The sequence below is a fragment of the Mauremys reevesii genome, linkage group 1 (assembly GCF_016161935.1).
Source record: "Mauremys reevesii isolate NIE-2019 linkage group 1, ASM1616193v1, whole genome shotgun sequence".
Taxonomy (NCBI): Eukaryota; Metazoa; Chordata; order Testudines; family Geoemydidae; genus Mauremys; species Mauremys reevesii.
The window spans coordinates 283,075,344-283,097,420 of NC_052623.1; the positions used below are offsets into that span (position 1 = coordinate 283,075,344).

The following is a 22,077-nucleotide window of genomic DNA, read 5'->3' on the forward strand; positions in this document are numbered from 1 at the left end:
GAGGGGCTGCGGGGGATTCTGGCTGTCCGGGACAGCTGGCCAGGCAGGACTCCACCAAAGGGAGTTCTCTGCGATGTTATATCCACCACGCTTATCTCAGGGTTATACGAGGTCAACAGCTGGCTACATTCATTATATTCATAAATTGTACATATTATATAAACTGACTTGTTTACAGACAAAAACATGCTGAACTGTACTAAACCATATCTTAGCAAGGTCTGTCAGGCAAAGTTCACTGAATGGCCTGCATCTTCCGCCCACAGTCAATCACATAGTCGGTCCGCCACTTAGCTCCTCGCCAATCTTCCGCAACCTTACCCCTACAATTGCCATCCTTCTAACTTAGGGCAATATCTAGATTTAAAAAAAATGCTTCTTCTGTGTTTAAACTTAGCAGGGCCTAATTGCTCATTTTGGGCTATTGTCAGCACGTGGCAGGAACAGCCAAGGTGAACGTAGTAATCCACAAACTCAACCCTCTCCTTACCGATATAGTCCAGGCATTTCTCTTCATGTCCAATACAATGGCAAGCCACTGTGACACATAGATATAGACAGGAGAGAAGCTCCATGTAGATGGACTTACTGTTTCACATTCTTATTACCCTCAGAACAGACTGGCCAGCTTTCAGGTTAACTACTGGATTTTATAGATACAGGCACAGTAAGCGAAAAGATGAGGGTAGTAGCTAGCACAAGAGTTTTGCTGTCTTACAGAAATGAATGTTGGGTAATCAGATGTTCGCAGTGCAATTGTTGGCTGTTATATAAGAGATTTTCTGTTATCACAGGCAGATTTGCCTTCTGGAATATCTGATTCAAAGATCTCAGTGTGTTCACTGAGAAGCACAATGTACTGCATTTTGAGATTGGCGGATGGTTCTTAGCATCGGTCTCTGCCATTCACATGGTTGCTTCTGACAATCATAGCTACAAGTTCATAAATAGTAATAAATTCTGGTGTTTGATTATTTTGTTACAGAAAAACTATTTTAAATTCAAGATGCCACCCAATTTAGATTGGAAGAAGCTCATGAGAATTGATGCTGATGATTTGCCTCGTCAAGAAAAACTGGCAGATAGTTTGCTGGTGACTGTATCCAAGGTATTTTAAGTGAACTTTAACAGTTTTATTATTCATTCTTTAATAACCTGAACTGGTATAATATGTGTGTAGTATTAAGTGTGTTTATTTAATTTTCTTGATGTTTAACTAAATGATATTCTCATCCATATTTAGGTTGAAGGAAATGACTTAAAAGATGAAAATCCTGAACATGTGGTACATCTTTTTAAAATTACACAGTCACTAATGAAGGTTTGTATTAATCTTATTTTTTAAAACGACATGAACTTTTTAAAATGCCTTAATGTATTTATTTTTAGATAAAAGTATTCGTTTCCATTTTCAAGTGGAAGCTCAGGGCTCAGTTCTTTTGTCTACACACATGTAACTCCCAGGTGTACTGGAAGACACACACACTTTGTTGCTTCACATAAGTGCTCCTGGGAGTTACATGTGTGTATGATGAATGGAAAAACAGATTGTGTAATTAAAAGACCCTGCTTTTCCAGATAGAGAAATACAAACACAAATCTCAAACAAATTTTAGATGCTGTAAATATTTTAAATAATTGTTTTTCTGTAACATTTGTGGTGCATAAAAATACATGATGGTGTGGTGCCCGTTTGATTGGGACTAGTCTGGAATAACCTTCAAAACTTGAGTGTCAGCACTACTCATTAGGAAGGTGGTGTGGGGTTGAAAGGGATAGTTTTAAATTGTTGGATGCCAAGTAATTTTATTTGAAAAATTACTAACAACATTTAGTTTAGAGAAACAAGGAATTGTAGGCGAGCTCTTATTAATTGTTCTCTTATTTCCAGTTTAGGGGTATGGCTCCCCCTCATGTAGTCACAGAGGTTCTTTTACATACCTTACAGGACACCATGATCAAGACCAAGCAAAATAATCACAATTTTTAACCATGGCTATTTTATTATTAAAGAAAGATTTTATTATTATTAAAGAAAAATTAAACCAAACTGCATAAATGACTGAACACAAAAGATAAACTGGTTACTTCTGTTACAATCTGTTCTGCATGTCTCTCTTTGGAGAGCTGTTATCTCCCTTGAGTGTGAGCCATCTCAGGGGGTGGGGAGGCTTTTCTCTTGGTAAGATAAGACCAAAGTATATTATTTCCCAAATTATTGTGAATTAAGCTTTAGCATCTTATTAGATACTTAAAACTGTTCATCTGAACAAAATAATTTGTTTAAAGGAAGTGAAGCCTATTAATAATTAATAATCTAAGTAGTTTATAGTTGGGTAAAGTAAGCAATCTTAGCTAAATCCTATGAAATTGAAGAAGATATTTAAATTAGTTACTCAGAAGAAAGCCATTTAAGGATCTGTCTTAAAACGGGCCGTTTATGAAAATTAAGAATTTTAGATCTAGTTACATCCCATTATTTCTCTGTTTATCCTCTCAAGAAATACAGGGTCTAACCACTTGGTGATTAATTTGGTGTTAGCACTGGTTTACACTACAAACTTATGTCAGTATAGCTACATCGCTCAGGGGTGTGAAAAATTCATGCTCTTGAGCAATGCAGATATATGGACCGAACTCCTGGTGTAGAAAGTGCTATGTTGACGGAACGGCTTCCCCCGTTGATATAGCTACCGCCTCTCAGGGAGGTGGAGTATGTAAGACAACAGGAGAAGCTCTCCTGTCGATGTAGGTAACATCTTCACTAAGCTGTACGTATAGATAAGCCCCATGTTTTCTAAGTTACAACAGTATTTCAGCAAAATCATTACAAAAGTTTTAAATCTAATCACTTACCAGTGTATTTAGTGAATTTTCTCTCACCAGTCCATGTTGAAGTCTTTGGGAGAGTTTCCTGGAGTTGGTTTCTTCTTGCGTGTTCTTTGTTTTTCTTATCTGTCTGTGGCAACTTACTTATGGAGAGCTGTGTCTGAACAGGGTGACAGAGGGTCTATGTGAGGGAGGCTCACTTCAGAGTTTCTATACCCTTCTCCTTCCTATTTTCATGAAATTATAGGAGAACATACCTCTTTCAGGTTTGTTTAGATTCAGAGTTGGCTGCTTACCTTTTCATTGACTTCATCCCCTCAGGATTGGCTTAGGTGACACTCTTCAACTCCTGACAGTGCAGTCTGTTTAATGAATATACAACAGCCCTTTAATTGTCTTGTGGCAGGAAAGCATCAAATAACTTTTCAAAGCTGATTTCTTTTTATTCAGTCCATTGTCTGAGATAAACTTTCATAAAATTGAAAGACTAACAGGAAATGAAAGTCTGTTTTCAAAAAGTCCAAATATTCCTGTTTTTTTTATATAAGAGTTTTTGGTTCTTAAAAGTCTTTTAAAATTAAATAATTTTGAGAAAGTCTTCAGCTTAAGTTGTTGATTCTAAATGACAGTTTTTGGAATGATGGATTTTCTTGTCTTCCTGAGTTGGTTGAGGGTTTGCTTGTGCACTGCCAGTAATTAATTTATTATCCATTAATATAAACGTTGTTTACATAAATGGCTTCTCACTCTAGTTTGCAAGGTCATTTGATTCCATGTTGGGACATAAAACATGTTATAATTTACATAGTGTGACCGAGGTCCTGGGGGGCCACGCTGAGGTTACTCAATTAGGGCAAATTGCAAAGAATGGTGCAGACAATCCCCAAAGCTGGTGGTTATTCCGATACTTAGATCCACCAAGCTAGCCAGAAAACAGCTTCTATAATATCTTACTGGTTACACAGAAGCCAAAACGCCAGCTCCTTTAACTTAAAAGCAACCCGGCCTTTGGGCTCTCTCCCAGACAGCCAAATTCTACCAATCTCAAAGAATCGGACACAGTACCTCCCAGGTTAATGAACATTCCAGATCTTGCCCAAATACATGCTTACAGCCAATTCTTATTAACTAAACTAAAATTTATTAATAAAGAAAAGAGAGTGTTGGGTAAAAGATCATTATACACACAGACATGAGTATAGTTCTGAGATCAGTTTCATAGTAGAGATTGGGAGTTTTGGAGTTGCAAAGAGTTCTTTCAGAGTTAGTCCATATATTATAATCCAGTGTTCACATCCAGGGTGATCCAGATGGGACTGGAGATCTCAGTCTTACAACTCAAGCTTCCCCTGAATAAAGCTCAAGGAGATCTGAGATAAAAAGGATCAGGACCCAAGAGTCCTTTATTCAGTTCCAGGCCTTCTTTTGACAGCATAGAGTCCTCAGGTGACCAATAGGCAATCATCGGGACTTGGAAGTAGACCTATTTCCTAAGCATCACTGGTAATTAGATATACGGATTAACATAAAGCAATTGCCTATCTTCCACCATTCACAGGTACTCTGCTATATACTTAAAAGAGAAATCGATACAGTGATACTACTATATTCACAGTTCTTTTAAATGTTAAGATCTCCTTTTGATCTTTCAATTCACAGAATACAACATAGACAGGAACCGTTTGATTACATTGTTAACCTCTAACAAGATATAGGTAAACATAGAATACTACAATTACTATCTTCTTCCAATTCTTTAACAATACAAGTTTACATTTCAAAGCTGTAGTCTATCTAACATTGCTTTGCTAGCTACTTGTAAGGAATAGCCCTAATTACCACTTACATATTTTCCTAATGTCTTTAAAGGTAGAATTTGGGTCATTTACCCTGATACTTGCTTAACCCTTTCTGGCCCAGCATCGCACATTGCAATGACATTAGGAGCTGTATTAGGCACTTTGCATTTAGCTAACGTATTTGCAACTATCCATTTCACAAAGGTGTTTTTCATTTCAACATTTTAAGAAATAAACAGAAGTTTAAAACGTCTCCAGCTACACATGTTATTCTATAAGGTTTTTAAGAACATACGTAGGTTTTCTTGCAAGAGGGTGGGGGTTATTAGAGCTCACTCTACCTAGATTTATTGCTGTGATAATATACCCTACATTTCTTCTTACAGTTAGCCCTCTACTTAAAACATTGTTTTACGTGGTCTGTGCTCTTGAGGTATGGTTGACATTGGGAGAGAGAAACAGAAATCTTATTGAATTTCTTTGATTAGTTTTAACATTTTGCAACATAACTAGCTAAACATATATATTCTTATATTTCTGAGCACCCTGGGTATAACATTCTTGTAGCTACGCCTTAATATTCAGTAATGTGCAGACAAGTTTGTAACAACTTTAAAATTATTTTATAATTTATTAATGTCATTTTTTTGCATCAATATCAAGGTATCTTCCTCCATCCCAAAACATGCTTATGAAATCTTTATATCACACTACTTGTATTCTATCATAGATGTATTGAAAATGGAAGTGCCAACCAGGTTACAAAGTCTGTTTTTTGTAGGGACCTTTTCTATAGTTTTCAGGATGTGTGCTTCTGAGCACATAAGATTTCTTTATTGTTAGTATAATTCCTGTGGAAAAATACCTACTGTGGCCTAATGCCTACCTGTGGCCTAGTGCAGCTGCCTGGTGCTCGGAGGGTATCTTGTTCTATACCTGACTCAACTACTGGTCTGAGTGATGTTCCATTAGTTCTAAAATGAGATTTTGTGGAGGTTATCACCATCTCATAAATTAGCCTAAAGGTAAATCTGTTTTCTTGCTATGTATATGTCTTTGCTAGATGAAAGCCCAAGAGGTAGAGCTGGCTTTAGAAGAAGTTGAAAAAGCTGGGGAGGAGCAAGCCAAATTTGGTGAGTAACTCTTCTGAATAAGCATTTAAAAAAATAGCTATGCACAAAGTGACTTATTACATGGGGTCTATAACTAATAAAACATTAGGCTTAAATAACTATGGGTTGAATCCTGTCCACATTGAAACCAATGGCAAAATTTCCATTGATTTCACCCTGATATTGATAAATGGGAATGAAAATTGCTGCTGTTACTGTAGTTCTCATAAGTATTTCCTTTGCTTAGAGGTTTTGGATAACCCAGTATGTCCTATTTTTATTTCAACAGAAAATCAATTAAAAGCAAAGGTTATGAAACTAGAAAATGAATTAGAGGTATGTTTGTTTTTAAACTAAATTAGTTTCTAGAGCTCCAATGGTATTTATTCTCTGTGGACTTGGGTACAGTTTTTAACATTATTTGAGTTTTGAGCATGGAGAAATAATCTGTCCTTTTTAAAATGTTTATAAAAAGGTGGTGGGTTTTGTGCTCGGATAAAGAACTCAAAAAACCAAGTCCCTGTTCATGTTAGGGACTGATCAAAAGCCTATAAAAGTCAGTTAGAAGATACTGATTTTTTTTTTCAGGCCATTGAAGTAAATGAAAGACAGACAGTGGAATATATTTTAAGCTGCAGGTTGCAACTTTATGAACTTAAAGTGGGTAGAGGTGGTATATGTCTCCACCTTATCTCACATACTAGGCACATAACCAGGTCCAGTGCATTGTGACAGGGCTCCCACTATCTAACCCAGCATTTCTTAAGCTTCATTGCACTGTGACTCCGTCTGACAACAAAATTACTACATGACCCAGTGCCCTGTGTTACTCTAAAATCAGGGCTGGCATTAGAGGGTGGCAAGCAGGGCAATTCCCTGGGGACCCACAAAGCTAAGTAGCTTCGGCGTCAGCCCCGGGTGGTGGGGCTTGGGCTTCAGCTTTCTGCCCTGGGCCCCAGTGAGTCTAACGCCAGTCCAGGTGACCCCATTAAAATGAACTCGCAACCCACAGTTTGAGAACTGCTGATCTAACCCAGGGGTGCCTAAACTTGGTTCGCAGCTTGTTCAGGGTAAGCCCCTGGTGGGTTGCGAGATGCTTTGTTTACCTGAGCATCTGGAAGTACGGCCGCTCGCAGCACCCAGTGGCCGCGGTTTGCCGTTCCTGGCCAATGGGAGCTGCAGGAAGTGGCATGGGACAGCCCACCCTTTCCCACAGCTTCCATTGGCCGGGAATGGCGAACCGCGGCCCCTGGGAGCTGCGAGCAGCCATACCTGCAGACGCTCAGGTAAACAAAGCGTCTCGCAGCCCACAGGGGGCTTACCCTGAACAAGCTGTGAACCAAGTTTGGGAATCCCTGATCTAACCTATAATCCTGTAGACCCTTCAGTCTACTCCCTGGATTCAGATCATGTCTGAGTTCTTTACTCGACGAGGGATAGAGAGTACCAAGGGAAAGCCTCTGTCTGAAAGATTTCAGGCCTTCTTTTCTGTGTAGGGGCACAAGCAAAGCTAGTAAAAATCACGGGTCTCATTTACCTCTGGGAGCTGGCTCTATTAGCCTTTATCCACACTAGACACCGACTGCAGATTGTGACAAATGACACATTCTTATATTATCGCTTAGTATCAGACTTCTAAATTCTATTATTTCTTACTTCAACTGTGCCTCCATGATACTGTGAGGAAACAAAGCTCCCTATCTACCTTACAGGGACGGGGGCAGGACAGCTGAAGAGGCAAGAGACTTGTGTAGCACAGGAAAAAGTTTAAATTTTTAAGAAAGGGAAGTATGAGAGTCAACCGGCTACCGATCCTCCTCCCTGCTGGCCAGTGGGATGTAACAAACCCAAAGAGGGAGAGGGGCCTGACTCCAACCTGTGCTTTCCTCCCTCCTATCCCCCTGGGAGTGGCAAATCCCCTCTTTAGGTCCAACCAGTAACATCCTCCCCTGACCTGCTTTGAGAGTTTGTGAGCTGGAGGAGGGGATATTTCAGGCAGAGGCTCTCCTCACTGATTCCTCCTCTGGGGATACTGCATTCTCCCGGCTGTCCAAACAAATGTCCTCTTTTACTTACTAACTTATTTGTGCGTGCGCACACACACACACACACACACACACTCTCTCTCTCTCTCTCTCTCTCTCTCTCTCTCTCTCTCAGATTTCTGGGGACAGATTCTCTAGGCTTTGGATCAGACACTTAGGGCAGGTCTACACTAAGGGCGGGGGTTGAACTAGGGTATGCAAGTTCAGCTACGTGAATAGCGTAGCTGAACTCGAAGTACCCTAGTTCGAACTACTTACCCGTCCAGACGCCGCGGGATCGAAGTCCACGGCTCCAAGGTCGACTCTGCCACCCCCGTTTGCAGTGGTGGAGTACCGGAGTCGACCGGAGCGCGCGGGGAGTTCGAACTATCGCGTCCAGATTAGACGCGATAGTTCGAACTCCGAGAAGTCGAACTATCAACCCGGCAGGTAAGTGTAGACTAGCCCTTAGGCCTCAGTGCGGGAAAGTGCCTTTGACATGCCTGAAGAAATTGGTTTCACAAATAAAAACAGTACCTACCGCTGAAAGAGATGTATTTGCCATGTATGGTTGTTAATTTCAGTATTAATTTGGAATATGCACCAAGTACATATGTGCACTGTGTATGCATGGAGATTTCTAGGAATATCTTTATTTTAATAACTCTGAAGATTTGTGCTCAAGTAATTTTTGTCGTTACTAAAACTTTACATGGAAACATCACCCATTATCTTGGTTTTTTTAAAACTGTTTGCAAACATTGTTACTTCCATGCAAATAAATCTGTCTCACTAGTTGTCCTGCATTTTTAATTTGAAGAAAAAAATGTACATTTGTTAGTTTTTAATGTTCTTCTAAGATGGCACAGCGAGCTGCTGGTGGTCGTGATACTCGTTTTTTGCGTGATGAGATCCGTCAGCTGGAAAAGCAATTGGAACAAAAAGACAGAGAATTAACAGATATCGAAAAGGAGCTAGAAAAAGAGAAGAAAGTTAATGAACAGGTAAGAAATATTTTATTCCCTTGCACAGCTTCTCTCTGAATTCATTACTCATGGGCTAATGTCCCCCACCTGGAATTTGGAAGGGGTCCAATGTTGTTGCTGGAATTTCCAGGCCTAAGCTCCATCCTTCAGCTCCGGCCACCAGATTCTTGCCTCCGTAAGTGGAACAATTTGGCAGTTCAGTTTCTCCTAACCATTTGTTTAGAAATCTTTACTTTTAAGAGGGTGAATTATGCCCTGCCTGTTCTCAGCCAGCCAACCCTGGCAGTAATAGGATATGGGGCTCAAAGTCAAACCAGCATGTCGGGTACTCACCTTGCTCCGAGGAGGTGTGACTCTAACACAGAAAAGCCCAGTCAGGAGCATTTTAGGTGAGAGTCTAAGGACAAGGAGAAGTACCCTGCCAGCTCAGGGGCTGAGTCCCTCAAGAGACCTGGACTGAAGGGGGAAAAATCCTGAAAAGATAGAGTGCACCTCCCCCAGGTACAGAAGTGGGTCCTCAATCCCCTGGGGAAAGAAGCAGGCTCTTACTCAATTCCATTTTCTCCCACTATGAGTTGAGGGAATTTCAACAATACTCAGGGTAGGTCCTGCAAACTGCAGAGACTCCAGATGCAAAGAGGCAAAAGCAATTGTGTCCTTCCCAAGACAGAAATTCATATTTTTAATGAACGAGTGGGGTGAAAATCAGGGGTTGAACCTCTTCTCATTTGCCTTCCTCTGAGGGAGTGTTTGTGGGGCTTTCCCCATGCACAGAGGCTCTCACAGTGCTCTGTATCTTGTCACTGCTCCTTTCCTGCAGGGAAACCTGTTCCTGTGCATCCCTACCTCAGGCTGCACTCTAATGAGAATTGTGGGTGTCTGGCTTTCAGCCCCAAGGACCATTGCAGTGCCAGGGAAAGCAGCACAGATTTCAGGCAGCTTTGGAATGGGAATTGTGTCTTCTGATCATCCACCATAAACCCTTGCTCTGCCCAGGAAAGGGGCTCAGACTCTGAGCGGCAGGGATAGGCCCACCTTTCTCTCCCCACCGCTCACCTGCTCCACAGATTGGCTCCATATTAGGAGCACTTCAGGCAGTCAGTGACTAGGAGAGAGGCACAGGAGGACTGCATTCACCATGAACTGCACCTTCATGGGATTACAGAATTGTAAGTGAGAAATGCCCCCGAATGTTCAAAATTATCCTGATTTACTGAGTAAAGCCCTGATTGGTACAGAGTTGCTCCTACAATACTTACTTGAATGCTAGCCAGCATGGGGGAGTAGTCAGGCAGCTTTTCAGATATGTCTATGGAGCCTGTAGCAGCAAGCCTCCCAACCTGGGTTAATAGCCTTTGGTTTGGGCTACTATACTAAGAATAGGTGTCTAAGACAGCGCTTTATAGCTGTGGCTTGGTCTCTGAAGTCCACTCTGCTCCCTAGGCTTCAGAGCCCAGGCTTCAGTCCAAGCTGCAACATCTCTACAGCTGTTTTTAGTGCGGTAGAGCGAGCCTGAGTCTGTCAACCCCGGCTGGGAGGCTCGCTACTGCGGGTTGTTTATGTCTGCTCTGAGGCTCCTGGGACATCCAGCAAGCTATTTCCACATTCAAGTTATGTGTACAGTACTCCTCGGTTGTGTGGTCCCCATGCCAGGATGAATAGTGTACTACCTTCCCCTGGTAAACAGCCAGGGAAATAAGTACCACAAGTACATCACAGACAAACTAAACAAAATCTACAGGACTTCTTCAGGACTTAGTGGCTTTCAAAGAACTCATTAATATTAATAAAATATTTCCCTTTCAAGATTTATTAAATACATGTTTTCCCAATGATGCCTCCTTTGAAGGCATCATAAAATCCAAATGAGGACACCTGATTAAACCAAACGTTAAACTAAAATGTTTATATAAAACATAGACGTTTCATAAATTTGGGGAGCCTAAGGTTGGTGCAACAATAGCTTTGCTACTCAAAAACCAAGTCAGAAGGGGACTTCTTCCAAAACACCCCATAGACAAGGGGTTTTCAAACTGGGTGTTGTGACCCCTCATGGGGTCATGAGGTTATTATGTGGGAGTTGTGAGCTGTCAGTTCTGTGCATGGTGGTGCTTGGGCTGTCAGCCCTGCCATTCGCACGGCTGACAGCCCAAGTCCCGTCATGCACAGGGTTGACAGCCCAGCTCCACCCCTGCCCCACTTTGCCTCCAGTCCTGCTCTGCCTCCAAAGAAAGGATGCCAAAATAGACGTTCACTCAGGGCACCATTTTCTCCAAGGCTGGACCTGGGATTGAGACAACATTAGAGGGCTTGATTATTCAGTAGCTGAAGAGCTGCATTAAACGGCAGACCACTCAGAACACTGAGATAGGCCAATTTTTTTTTATAATTTAACAGTCAGACACACAGGCACATATTTTCTCCTCAAAATAATGGCCATGTCTGCTGCTTAAAACTGCTAAAAAGTGAAAGTATCTCGAGTCTTACGTTAAACACTGTTTTACCAGCATTGTTACCTCTGGTAAAAAAACCACAGTGCATCATGTGCTGTGAAGTTTTCAATGAAACCATGCAAGCTGCAGCAACATCTTGAAACTAGACATCCTGAGCATAAAAATCAAAATGTGGATTGTTTTCAAATGCACTGAAGAGGCGACAAAGCCAGCCAGGCTTAATGCAGATGGACATTTCCGACAGCAAACGTCCTCGGCTGTGGAGGCCTCTTATGTTGTGTCACTATGAATTGTCCATGCCAAGAAGCTGCATTCAAGAGGTGAGAAGTTTGTTCTGTCAGTGTGCAAAGATGTCTCGATTATAGTTGACAATGATACTGCCAAAAAGCTTAATATGCTTTCTATGTCGAATGATATTGTGAAACACAGGATATGTGAGATGTCTGAAGATACCAAAGAACAAGTTATGCACAAAATTAAACATTCTGCTTTCGGTACGTTCAGCCTCAACTTGATGAAATTACTGATGTTACTAACTGCATGGAATTGATAGTGTTCGTACGATATGTTAATAATGGGGATGTTAAAGATGAATTCTTATTCCGTGAACAATTTGACATCAGCACAGGACATTTTCAATAAGATGAATGCCTTTTTCGAAAGCAGTGGCAATAAGTGGAAAAATCTTTTTTTGGTATATGTACTGATGGTGCTCCAGCCATGATGGGTGTGTGGTCTGGCTTTCAGCAGAAGGTAAAGTGTGTGTCACCTAATTTGATTGTCACTCGTGGAATCCATTGTCAAGTCCTAGCTGCAAAGACATTGCCAATGTGCTTTAATGCTATGGTGGATGTTGTATGCTTTGAATAGTTGTCCTTTTCAAGAGCTCTGCAAAGAATGCGTGGTGAATACAAAGTTTTGCTTTTCCACACTCAAGTCTGATGGCTTTCTAGGGGACGTACATTAAAGTGAGTTTTTATACTTCATGAAGAGATGGAGGAGTTTTTCCTGGAAAAAGAGAAACAAGAGCTGAACAAAATGTTCAGTGACAAGAAATGGCTTCTCTGCTTAGCATACCTAGTCAATATCTTTGATAGCCTTAATGACCCTCAATCTGTCACCTCAGGGAAAATGTTCAAAGTTAATAGACCTGACTAATAAAATCAGAGCCTTCCAGATGAAGTTGGATCTGTGGCGCAATAATTTGGACACAGACAGATATGGCATGTTTCTGACACTTTCCTCATTCAGTGAGGAGGAGGAAGTCAATATTGATAGTGCTCTCAAGTCAGCTATTAGTGAACATCTGAACATCTGCTTTCCAGCGCTACCAGAAGCACTTCATTTCCTGGTGAAGAACCCTTTCAGTGTGATGGCTGAGAAGGAACAGTTTATCGACATGATCAATGATGACAAAGTGAAAGCAAAATTCACACAGCTGCCTCCAAACCAGTTCTGGTGTTCAGTTGCAAGTGAATACTCACTGGTGGCTGAAATGGCCCTGAGAGTTCTTCTGCCATTCCCCACTATATATAAACGCGAGAGTGGATTCTGCAGTCTTCTCACAATAAAGATGAAATCCCAAAACCGATTTGATGTAAAGGACGATATCAGGTGTGCCTTTTCTAGCACAACGCCAAGAATAGAACTTCTTGTCTCAAATAAACAGCATCGTCCATGTCACTGATTTTCTTGATGCTTATGATGATGCTTATGCTTATGGTGATTAATTGCTGTCAAGTATTAAAATGAAATTCTACTTAACAGTAACTTAAAAATAACTTTTCTGCTTCTAACATTAATTCAATAAAAATGGATTTTAGTCTTAATTTAAAAGCAGTGAGGAAAAAGTACATTCATTTTAAACAATAAAGTTATACATTTAGAATTTAAGATAGTATTTGTTTTTAATTTAAGGGGGAGGATTGCACTCAGAGGCTTGCTGTGTGAAAGGGGTCTCCAATACAAAAAGTTTGCGAACCAGTGCTGTAGACCATAACACTGATGACACGATGCACATCAATTTCAAAGCCCTCAGCTATCACCTTTCAGACCAAAGGTTTTTCATACACTTTGCAAGGAAAGCCTACTCTATGGCAAATGAATGGCTCATGGACTTGGGATATGATTTTTGCTTGGAGTGAGACATCTTGGGCTCTGTCTTGGTCAAGCCCTTGATATGATTTGTAACAAGCAATGGGTTTTAACTTGGTGATCAAAAGGAAGCCATGTTACATCCACAAATTGCCATCATTTATCCTAAACGGCTATCTGATGAATGCAAACTTACAGGTGAGGAGCTAGTGCGGGGAAACAGAGAAATTATCAGATGAGATTGCAAAGACACCTCAACGCTCACTCTCAAAGCCAGCATAGCAATCTGTTGCTTGCTACCAGCCCAAAGGGCATCCAAAAAGGGGCTATTACCATGGAAGAGGGAAAAATATGGATCAGAAGTTCCAAGGAAACTGTGACGAGATCCACGGGGTGCAGCATCAGACTGTGGGACCACTGTGCCCCCTTAACTCTCCAGCCTGGGCTGTCTCTCACAATGCTTTGCTAGTGACAAGCAGCAAACCCCTCCAGGCGCTGTTATCACTCAGCATAACTGCATGTGGAGCCCCACATCCAGCTAGATTGCATGAATGCTCCCAGAGCCACTCATGAATCACACAGAGAAAGATACCAGCCAGATCCCCCCAGCTTCCAGCTTTGTACCTCAGGAATATACTGTCTTGCACTGCTGAAGACCCTTTATTGAGCAATGCAAGTTTATTAATTGGGTCACCATTTCATCAATGGAAAGTAGATATACACCAGCCTTTGTGACCTGAGCAGATTTACCAAACAGTAAAACAAGTTTATTGATTGATTACAAAAGATAGATTTTTTTAAGTGATTACAGGTGATAGACAAAAAGTCAGAGTGGTTACCAAAATAAAATAAAATATATAAGCACGCAGTCTAAACCTTAACTCTTATCACACTAGAAAGTATTTAGATGAAGCAATGTTCTCACCCCACTGGATCTTACAATCCTTAATATACAGGTTTATCTCTTAAACCTGGGCCAGTCTCCTCTGTTGAAGTCTTCAGTTTTCTGAGCATTCTTGTTGCTTGCAGTGTAGGTAGTGGGAGGAGAAAAGGAAAAGCATGGGGCCACAGTGTTCTGTTTTATACCCTTAGTCCATGTGCTTGGAGAACACGAGTCCAGGCATGTCTGTTTGGCATTGCTGAGTCACCAGGCAAGACTGAGCAATTCCCCTGTTGTGGCCTTGTTCAAGTGAGTCATTGAATTTTACCCCTTGCAGGACAATGGCTGTTGATGGTTGTTTGACACTTGCGTTGGTGCTGGTTAGTTCCCTGGTCCTTGTCTCTGGGGATCTAATATCTGGATTATTCCAGCCTAGCTTGCTGGGGATATCACAGTGTAGGAGGGAAGCTGTGTGTCCTGGAAAAAAATGACTCTCCAACCAAGAGAGGTGACGGCTGAGAAGCCAAGAGCCTAGAGTGGGTGCCCTTGAGCAACCAAGGAGGGGAGAATAAAGGTGCAGTTTTCCTGAACTGTGACAGTAAGTGCAAATAACATGTGGAAAGCCAACCCAATTTTCAGTCTAGATCCTTGCATATTTACTATGGAAGCAAGCATACAAGATTTCCAAAATCTAATTGCATACATCTTTTTAGTTCATTTTGACACCTCTGTCAGGGTGTATCCTAAAAAATACATCCTATACCTGGCCATAGGAATTCGTACCAGTTGTCCATCAAGTCCCCAATACTGTCTATGATGCAACTAGTAGACGGTGCAAGAAACTATATAGTGGGCAATTATGATACTTTCAGAAGTTTCCTCCTTCTTGCCATTAGGGGTTTGCTTATGTTTGAGGCATGAGTGTTTATATCACTTCCAAAACTAGGGGTACAAAAGGTCAAAGCTTCTCCATGGCAATGGAAATAATGTCCTGGGTAGAGAAGAATCTGCTACCTTTCCAGAAAGTTCACCTAAAAGATACAGAAAAGAAGAAAATGGAGAGTTTTGGTGGTCCTCCTAGTGCTCCAGCTCTAGTGCTCTAGTGACCCAGAAGAAACTTTAGACATGCCAGACAGCCAACGACCCCACATTGTACCTGCAGAAAACACCAGACCTCTTGAAGCAGGGATTCCTTCTTTAAGATTGGGAATATCTGCATTTAACAGCCTGGGTATCAGAAGAGAAGTGTAGTTCAGCATGGATTTTCCATTAACTTCTAATACAGTTTGGTATCCAGACAGAACTCAACCAGAATAATTAATTGATCTGGTCAAATTTATGTTTCTGGTGGGAGGGGAAACAGAAAGCTCTTTGGGGTAGTGTTTGCACTGTGCCTGGCACAATGTTGCCCTTACCACTAGACATTATTGTGATGCAAATAATAATCCCAAAGTTCTGGTGATTTTAGTTAGAGTTTCTCCAGGAGGTTTGGTTGGAGTTCTACTTGTAAAAGAGGATACCAGCCATACTGGCATTTTGTAAACTCCATTTTATCAGGTGCCAAGTTTAATCACAGTGACATGTGAGACATGCCTTGCCTGGTCTTTCTCATCACCATTGCCTCTGAAAGGCAACTTTTGGAATTAGTTCCCATATCCATACAAGACCTTTGTCATAAGGAAAAGGTTATTTTTATAGCTCCAGAAACCTTTCTGTTCAAGGTAAGTTCCTCTCTTCACGATTCCTGGGAAATAGTTCTTCCATCACTTTGTTTGAACCCGTGGAAGCTTGTGGAACAAATGGACATTCCTAGAGCTCTAAAGATATAGCTCCAGCATATGGAGTACATATGCCAATTGTAGCTCCATATGCTACAGGTTCATCTTATTCTATCCAAAATGCCAAGGGCTAGAGGTTGCTGCAGGAAAGATGTAAAAAATCCTCGATCAATTGTTAGGCATATGGGAAACTATTCATAAAAGTCCCTAAAGGCACTCAGGGAAAAGTGTATGAGCCTCATCTCAGGAAGATTTACAAAGTAAGTTTTCTTTCCTCTGCAGCCTTTGGTAGGAAGATGCTACCACTTTGGTTCCCACACAGCTCCTTAGTTTATAAAGCTCTTGCTTTGTATTGGGGCACCTTCCTTTCCTGCATATTATTCTACTGTAATAATTAAACTGCTTCTCCTTTCCCTCCTTATTACTGGGATTCCCTGCTTGCTACTTCCCATGAGTAATAAATGAGGAGAGAAGCTGTGCAACAGAATGAGAAATTTCTTACCTGATAATTTTCTTTCTATTAGCAGCTTCTCTCTGAATTTCATCCAATTTAGTAGTCTGGTAATTCACCAGAATATAATTGAAATTTTTCTCTAAAGGAAGAATTAGTCATATATTGTCTTAAGGGTATAGTTGCCTTCATGCTAATAATTGTTTGCTGGAATGTTTCTATGATGGTGCAAGAACTCTTCTGGTGGCCTGAGCTGAAGGGTGAAGCTTAGACCTCAAGTCTCTCACAACAACATTAGACCACCTGTGAATTCCACAGGTGGAGGGCATTAGTCCATGAGTAATTAATTTGGAGAGAAGCTGGTAATAGAGAGAAAATGATCAGGTAAGAAATTTCTCAATCCAACATCTCTAAAACTATCATAAGATTCTAATGCATACTTTACTAGAAGAGCATTCTGAGAATGGTCTTTGAAGTGAAATGTGTTGATGATATGGGACCACAGCACACATTTTTTTTGTTTGTATGTATGAAGTTTTATTTTTTGTAATAGATGGTGATAACAAATGAACTGGAGTAGAATTATTTGCATTATGTCTTGGTTTTCTGATTGTCATACACTTTTATATTATCTTAATAAAGCTTTATTTTTGAGTCCACATGAAGTAGGGGAACATGAATGGTGTGGGGTTTGAGAACTCCTGAGTTCTAATACTAGTTTTGTCACTGATTCACTTTGTGACCTTTAATCTGTGTGTCTCTTGCTCTATATGTAAAATGGGATAATGATATCACCTATCTTACAGGGCTGCTGTGATGGTTTAAGTATTTATGGTGCTTTAAAATTGTAAAAGCACTATATAAATGATACATTTAATTGTAGAAAATCAAAATGAGTTTTAGATGACCTTTAGTCCTTATGTATGTAGTTGAGTGATTTGTGCCAGCACCACTTACTCTCCTGAGGAATTCTAAACTAAAGACCAAATGAAGTACCTCCCATTGTCTTCTCCAGTATGTATCCAAGGGTAGAACTTGGCTCTGAGATGTCATAACATATGACAGTTAAGCGATTTAATATCACTATTCCTGTCATTTTAGCTTGCTCTTCGAAATGAGGATGCAGAAAATGAAAACAGCAAGTTAAGAAGAGAGGTTAGTAGAAAAGTGTTATTCATATAATACCTATCCAATTAATTTATTTCATATATGTTTCTCTTGAATTTTTGACGCAACAGTGTAATTTTATTTTGGCACATTTATCAGGTACCGGAACTAGGGGAACGTTAAGTTCTAAGTAACCAGATTTTAAGAATCTCCTTTAAAAGAAGTACATATTTGGTGAAACTTGACTATTTGAGGGTAGGAATTGCATCTGTGTTCGAATTTGCATAGCCCATAACACAATGGGGCCGTTATTTTGACTGAGCCTCTGAGCTCGACTGTAATAAAAAATATGAAATAATAAAAACCTTTTTGTATAGTCATAATATAAAATAATGTGTTATTTAAATATACTCCGTTACTTTAGATGCCAAAATGAAGTAAAATAATGGCTAGGCTGATCTCTTAGGGTGGATTTATTTAGTGATACTCATAGGGTATTTTAGGCAACTGGACACTTTTCTTTTCTTGTGTGTGGGAACTTTTGCAGTTTTCCCCCCTCTCTTTTTCTAACATTCATCCTTCAGTTAGGTCCTCTTTCAGGCCACAGCTACCAAGATGCGCTTCTTCCATTACTGCCATTGCTGCCCAGATCCTTTCTCATGTCACTGGTTGTAGTATTCTATATTCCTGTTGACTGGCTGTGTGAAATTTCACTTGTCTGCCTTTTAGAGCAAGTTTTAAAGGACATACAAGAGAATCTTACAAACTTTTTTAGTTTGTGATATTTTTTCTGTCTGCTGAGAAATTTTCAGATCGTGAACTTTCAGTGAGTTTGAGATTTTTGAAAGCTAATTTTTCCCTTCCTTATCAAAACTGATGAGTTTCACCTATTTAAGTTTAGAAGCTATGTGCTTGGTAGTCTTTTAATTTCTAGTATACAGTTCCATTATTCTTTGTTAATGTATATAAAGCTATGCATTTTTTAACATTTTCTCTTTTTGCTCGTCTATTTTTTAAAAATGTATTATTTCTAATTTTGTGTTGCTCTTCATCTCCTTTCTTACTTTGTTCTGTCCTTTTTAATTTGGAGAAAAAACGAATAAAGAAAAAGGTGAGGATCCAAGGTATTCAAAAGCGTACTGTAGGAATTTGAATGAGCTTTTACTATCTTAAGTGTGTGTGGTAGCTTTCTAGAAAAATAGTATTTTCAACCTCTAATTTTTACTAATTCTTTATTTTGGGGCTTCTTTGTATGCAGAATGAACAACTTCGCCAGGATGTAATTGACTACCAGAGACAAATAGATTCACAAAAGGAAATGCATATGTCACGTAGAGGAGATGAGTCCGATTACAGATCTCAATTATCCAAAAAGAACTTTGAGCTTGTCCAATATCTGGATGAAATTCAGGTAAAGTTTATGGATGCTTAATCAATTTAGTACAACGATAATGATACCAATTTATTGTCATTTGGCATAACCTTTCAGTGCCTAACAGACTTAGCTGGATTTCAAGGGGTCATCTAGAGGTGAAAAACTGTATCCCATTACTAATCCCCTAAACCTTCCAGACCCTACATTTAGTACAAGTTATATACTGATAGAAGATTTGAAGTACCAAACCATATATTTTTAAAAGTAACTTTTTCTCTAACTTTGTAGAGTTTGACCGAAACTAATGAGAAATTAGAAGCTCAAAACCAGGAAATGAGGAAAAACTTGGAAGAATCAGTGCAGGAAATGGAGAAGATGACTGATGAGTATAACAAAATGAAACTTATCGTGCAGCAGTCTGATATTGTTATGGACCAATTAAGAAAGGAAAAGGAACAGTATAAGTTTCAGGTAATAAATGGCTTGTCCATTATTGAAGGGTATGTACTTCTCTGGACAATGCTGCATAGTGGCAATTTGCCTTAAACCTAAGGCACCATATTTTTAATGTTTTAAAAATGTTCTGTTTATTTTATCCAAGTCCAAATAAGAAAAAATACTACTTTCTTTAACAACAACAAAAAAATCGTTCTTGACTAGAGAGCTAACTTGAAACCCAGCACAAATGTTAAGAACTTTATTATAAAAAGGCTTCATATAAAATGTTAGCATTCCTCTTACTATAGCACAAGTTTGTATTACTCCTATAGCATTAATGTAATAAGTGTATTTACAGGTGTGTGTTTGTGTGTGTGTATAGTATAAAATGTGTAAATTTTTATGAATTAATCAGAGTGTCAATTTACAGATACAGGAACTAACAGACCAACTTAAAGCAAAAAATGAAGAAGATGATCCCCTCATGGCAGCTGTAAATGCAAAAGTTGAAGAATGGAAGGTATTTTATAGTCGTTTCTGATTGCATGTTACCTTTAGAAATTATTTTAGGTATCTCTCCTTATTATGTTGCTTATGTTCCTTGCAGAGAATCTTGGCTTCTAAGGATGATGAAATCATAGAATATCAGCAGATGTTGTTTAACTTGAGAGAGAAACTGAAAATGGCCCAACTTGATGCAGATAAAAACAACGTTATGGCACTCCAGCAGGTACTGTCTATGCAAACGGGCATGTGTCATAATCTCTCTTTTAAATAACTACCTGTACAAGTCCATGTGCCAAACACCATGTCATTGGGCAGTTGAGAGTCTGTTTCAGACCTATGCAAAGGCTTACCACCTTTCAACTGTCCCTCATTTTAGTCCCAAAATTATGCATGTTCCACACAAATTTGGTGTCCTTGCACTTTTGTGTAGAAAATTATTTACATCAGAAATAAGGAATTGTAAAACGATATGTAACTGTGTCAATCTCTTCCCTTTTAGGTGAAATGTGTCTGGTTTGATTTCTGCCAAAGACTGAACTTTTGTTTCTTCAAAGTTTTTATCAAATCAGTTCAGCTGTTGTTCTTGAAACTTTCCTGTTTTACAGTCTTTCTGTGACTTCTTTTGAACTGTTCTCCTTTCTGGTCTGACTTCTTTCACTCAGCATAGAGAAATACATCAGACTCTCTATTCAGCTTCCTAAGCTGCACATGCATGCACAGAATCTGTAGAATAGTGGCATACTGTTAAGAGCTCACATTGCATATATGCAACTAGATTGTACAGAGTACATTTTTATAACCTCTAACTTTGAGAAATCCCAACCAAATTTTCACTAACCCTCTGAAAGACACATGCATCCAGGAACACAGGAATTGCCCTACAGGCCAGTGGTCTGTCTAGTCCAGAATCTTGTCTCTGTCAGTAGCCAGCACCAGATGCTTATGAAGAATTTGCAAGAAAGACCCCAATCTTGCCAACATGCACATGCTTAACTTAAAGTTTGCATGTTGGTCCACTGAAGTTGATATAAGCAGCAAAGAATCCTGTGGCACCTTATAGACTAACAGACGTTTTGCAGCATGAGCTTTCGTGGGTGAATACCCACTTCTTCGGATGAAGTTGATATATATCTCAAAACAGCTCAATAAATATGTATTTAAAGGGTATTGCTTTACGTACTATTTTTACAAGGTTATATTAATTGTATATTTTACTTTTGACTATTTTTCTTTTATTTTTACTGCTTTGCCTTTATATACCCACTACTAGATAATATCTGAACTTTATGTTGTAAGTATTACCGTTTCTTTAATTGTTTCTTTCAGATTTTTTTTGTATCAACTGTTCTACATCTTTTCATTTTCTTTCTGTTCAAAGTAGTAAGTTACTCTGTGTTAGCAGTTTATTAAATATTAATTACTTTTCTAACATAATTGCATTTTTGTAGGGGGTGCAAGAACGAGACAGTCAGATCAGGTTGCTCACTGAGCAAGTTGAACAATATACAAAAGAAATGGAAAAAAATGCATTGATTATTGAGGATTTGAAAAATGAACTCCAAAAAGATAAAGGTAATTTGGTATTTTTATTTCAATACATGGTGGCAACTTATAATGAGCATTTTTTAAAACTTTACATTGTTTTCTGTATTTTTAAAGAATATGAATGACATTTATTCCCTTACTGATGCACTTCCATTTGATAAACATTGGACACTGACTTTCAGTGTGTGGGTGTGATCAAATTAATTGTTTATAGCTATTGAAGTATCTAGTATTAAAGTCTGTTTTATAAATACTTGTCATATTTCTTCAAGTACTGTAGATTTATGTAAGTTTCACTCAGAAATATGCAGTTACATCTTCTGTGGCATAGTTATATGTACAAACAGTAATACATTGCCTACATACCAATTACAAAAAAAGAGTAAGTTAAATTCAGATACAAACTGCAGTAAGAGACCATTTATTAAACCTCCAGAAGCAAAGAGATGTAGCTGGGCTCTGATTCTGCATAGATTTAGGCCTTATTTATCTCCATAGGGAAGTTATAAGGGTATAAGGTGTGAATTTAAACTGCTATAATTATACTGCTATAACACCCCTTGTGGACACAATTATTCTGGTATAAAAATGCTTCTTTCTGGTTTAATTTATGTCACTTTGGAAGCAGTTTAACATGAGCTGGGGGAAAAAAATATTTTTTTTCTGGAATAAGTGTGTCTATGTAGGGGAGTTATACTA

At 39.3% G+C, this 22,077-nt stretch overlaps 1 protein-coding gene across 5 annotated transcripts in view; it reads left to right on the forward strand.

Annotated features, from left to right (window-relative positions):
- Nucleotides 1-22,077, forward strand: part of CEP290 (centrosomal protein 290) — a 104,264-nt gene that overhangs the window by 4,898 nt on the left and 77,289 nt on the right. For all 5 annotated transcript variants that reach the window (XR_005587493.1, XM_039497086.1, XM_039497087.1 and 2 more), the window contains exons 2-12: nt 986-1,108; nt 1,244-1,321; nt 5,692-5,761; nt 6,030-6,076; nt 8,625-8,768; nt 17,508-17,561; nt 18,772-18,924; nt 19,177-19,359; nt 19,757-19,846; nt 19,934-20,056; nt 21,282-21,405. Coding sequence is in view for 4 of the 5 variants with exons in the window: in XM_039497086.1 (XP_039353020.1) it covers nt 1,007-1,108; nt 1,244-1,321; nt 5,692-5,761; nt 6,030-6,076; nt 8,625-8,768; nt 17,508-17,561; nt 18,772-18,924; nt 19,177-19,359; nt 19,757-19,846; nt 19,934-20,056; nt 21,282-21,405 (1,168 nt within the window). In the remaining variant the exon portion in view is untranslated. The remainder of the gene's footprint in view (nt 1-985; nt 1,109-1,243; nt 1,322-5,691; nt 5,762-6,029; nt 6,077-8,624; nt 8,769-17,507; nt 17,562-18,771; nt 18,925-19,176; nt 19,360-19,756; nt 19,847-19,933; nt 20,057-21,281; nt 21,406-22,077) is intronic.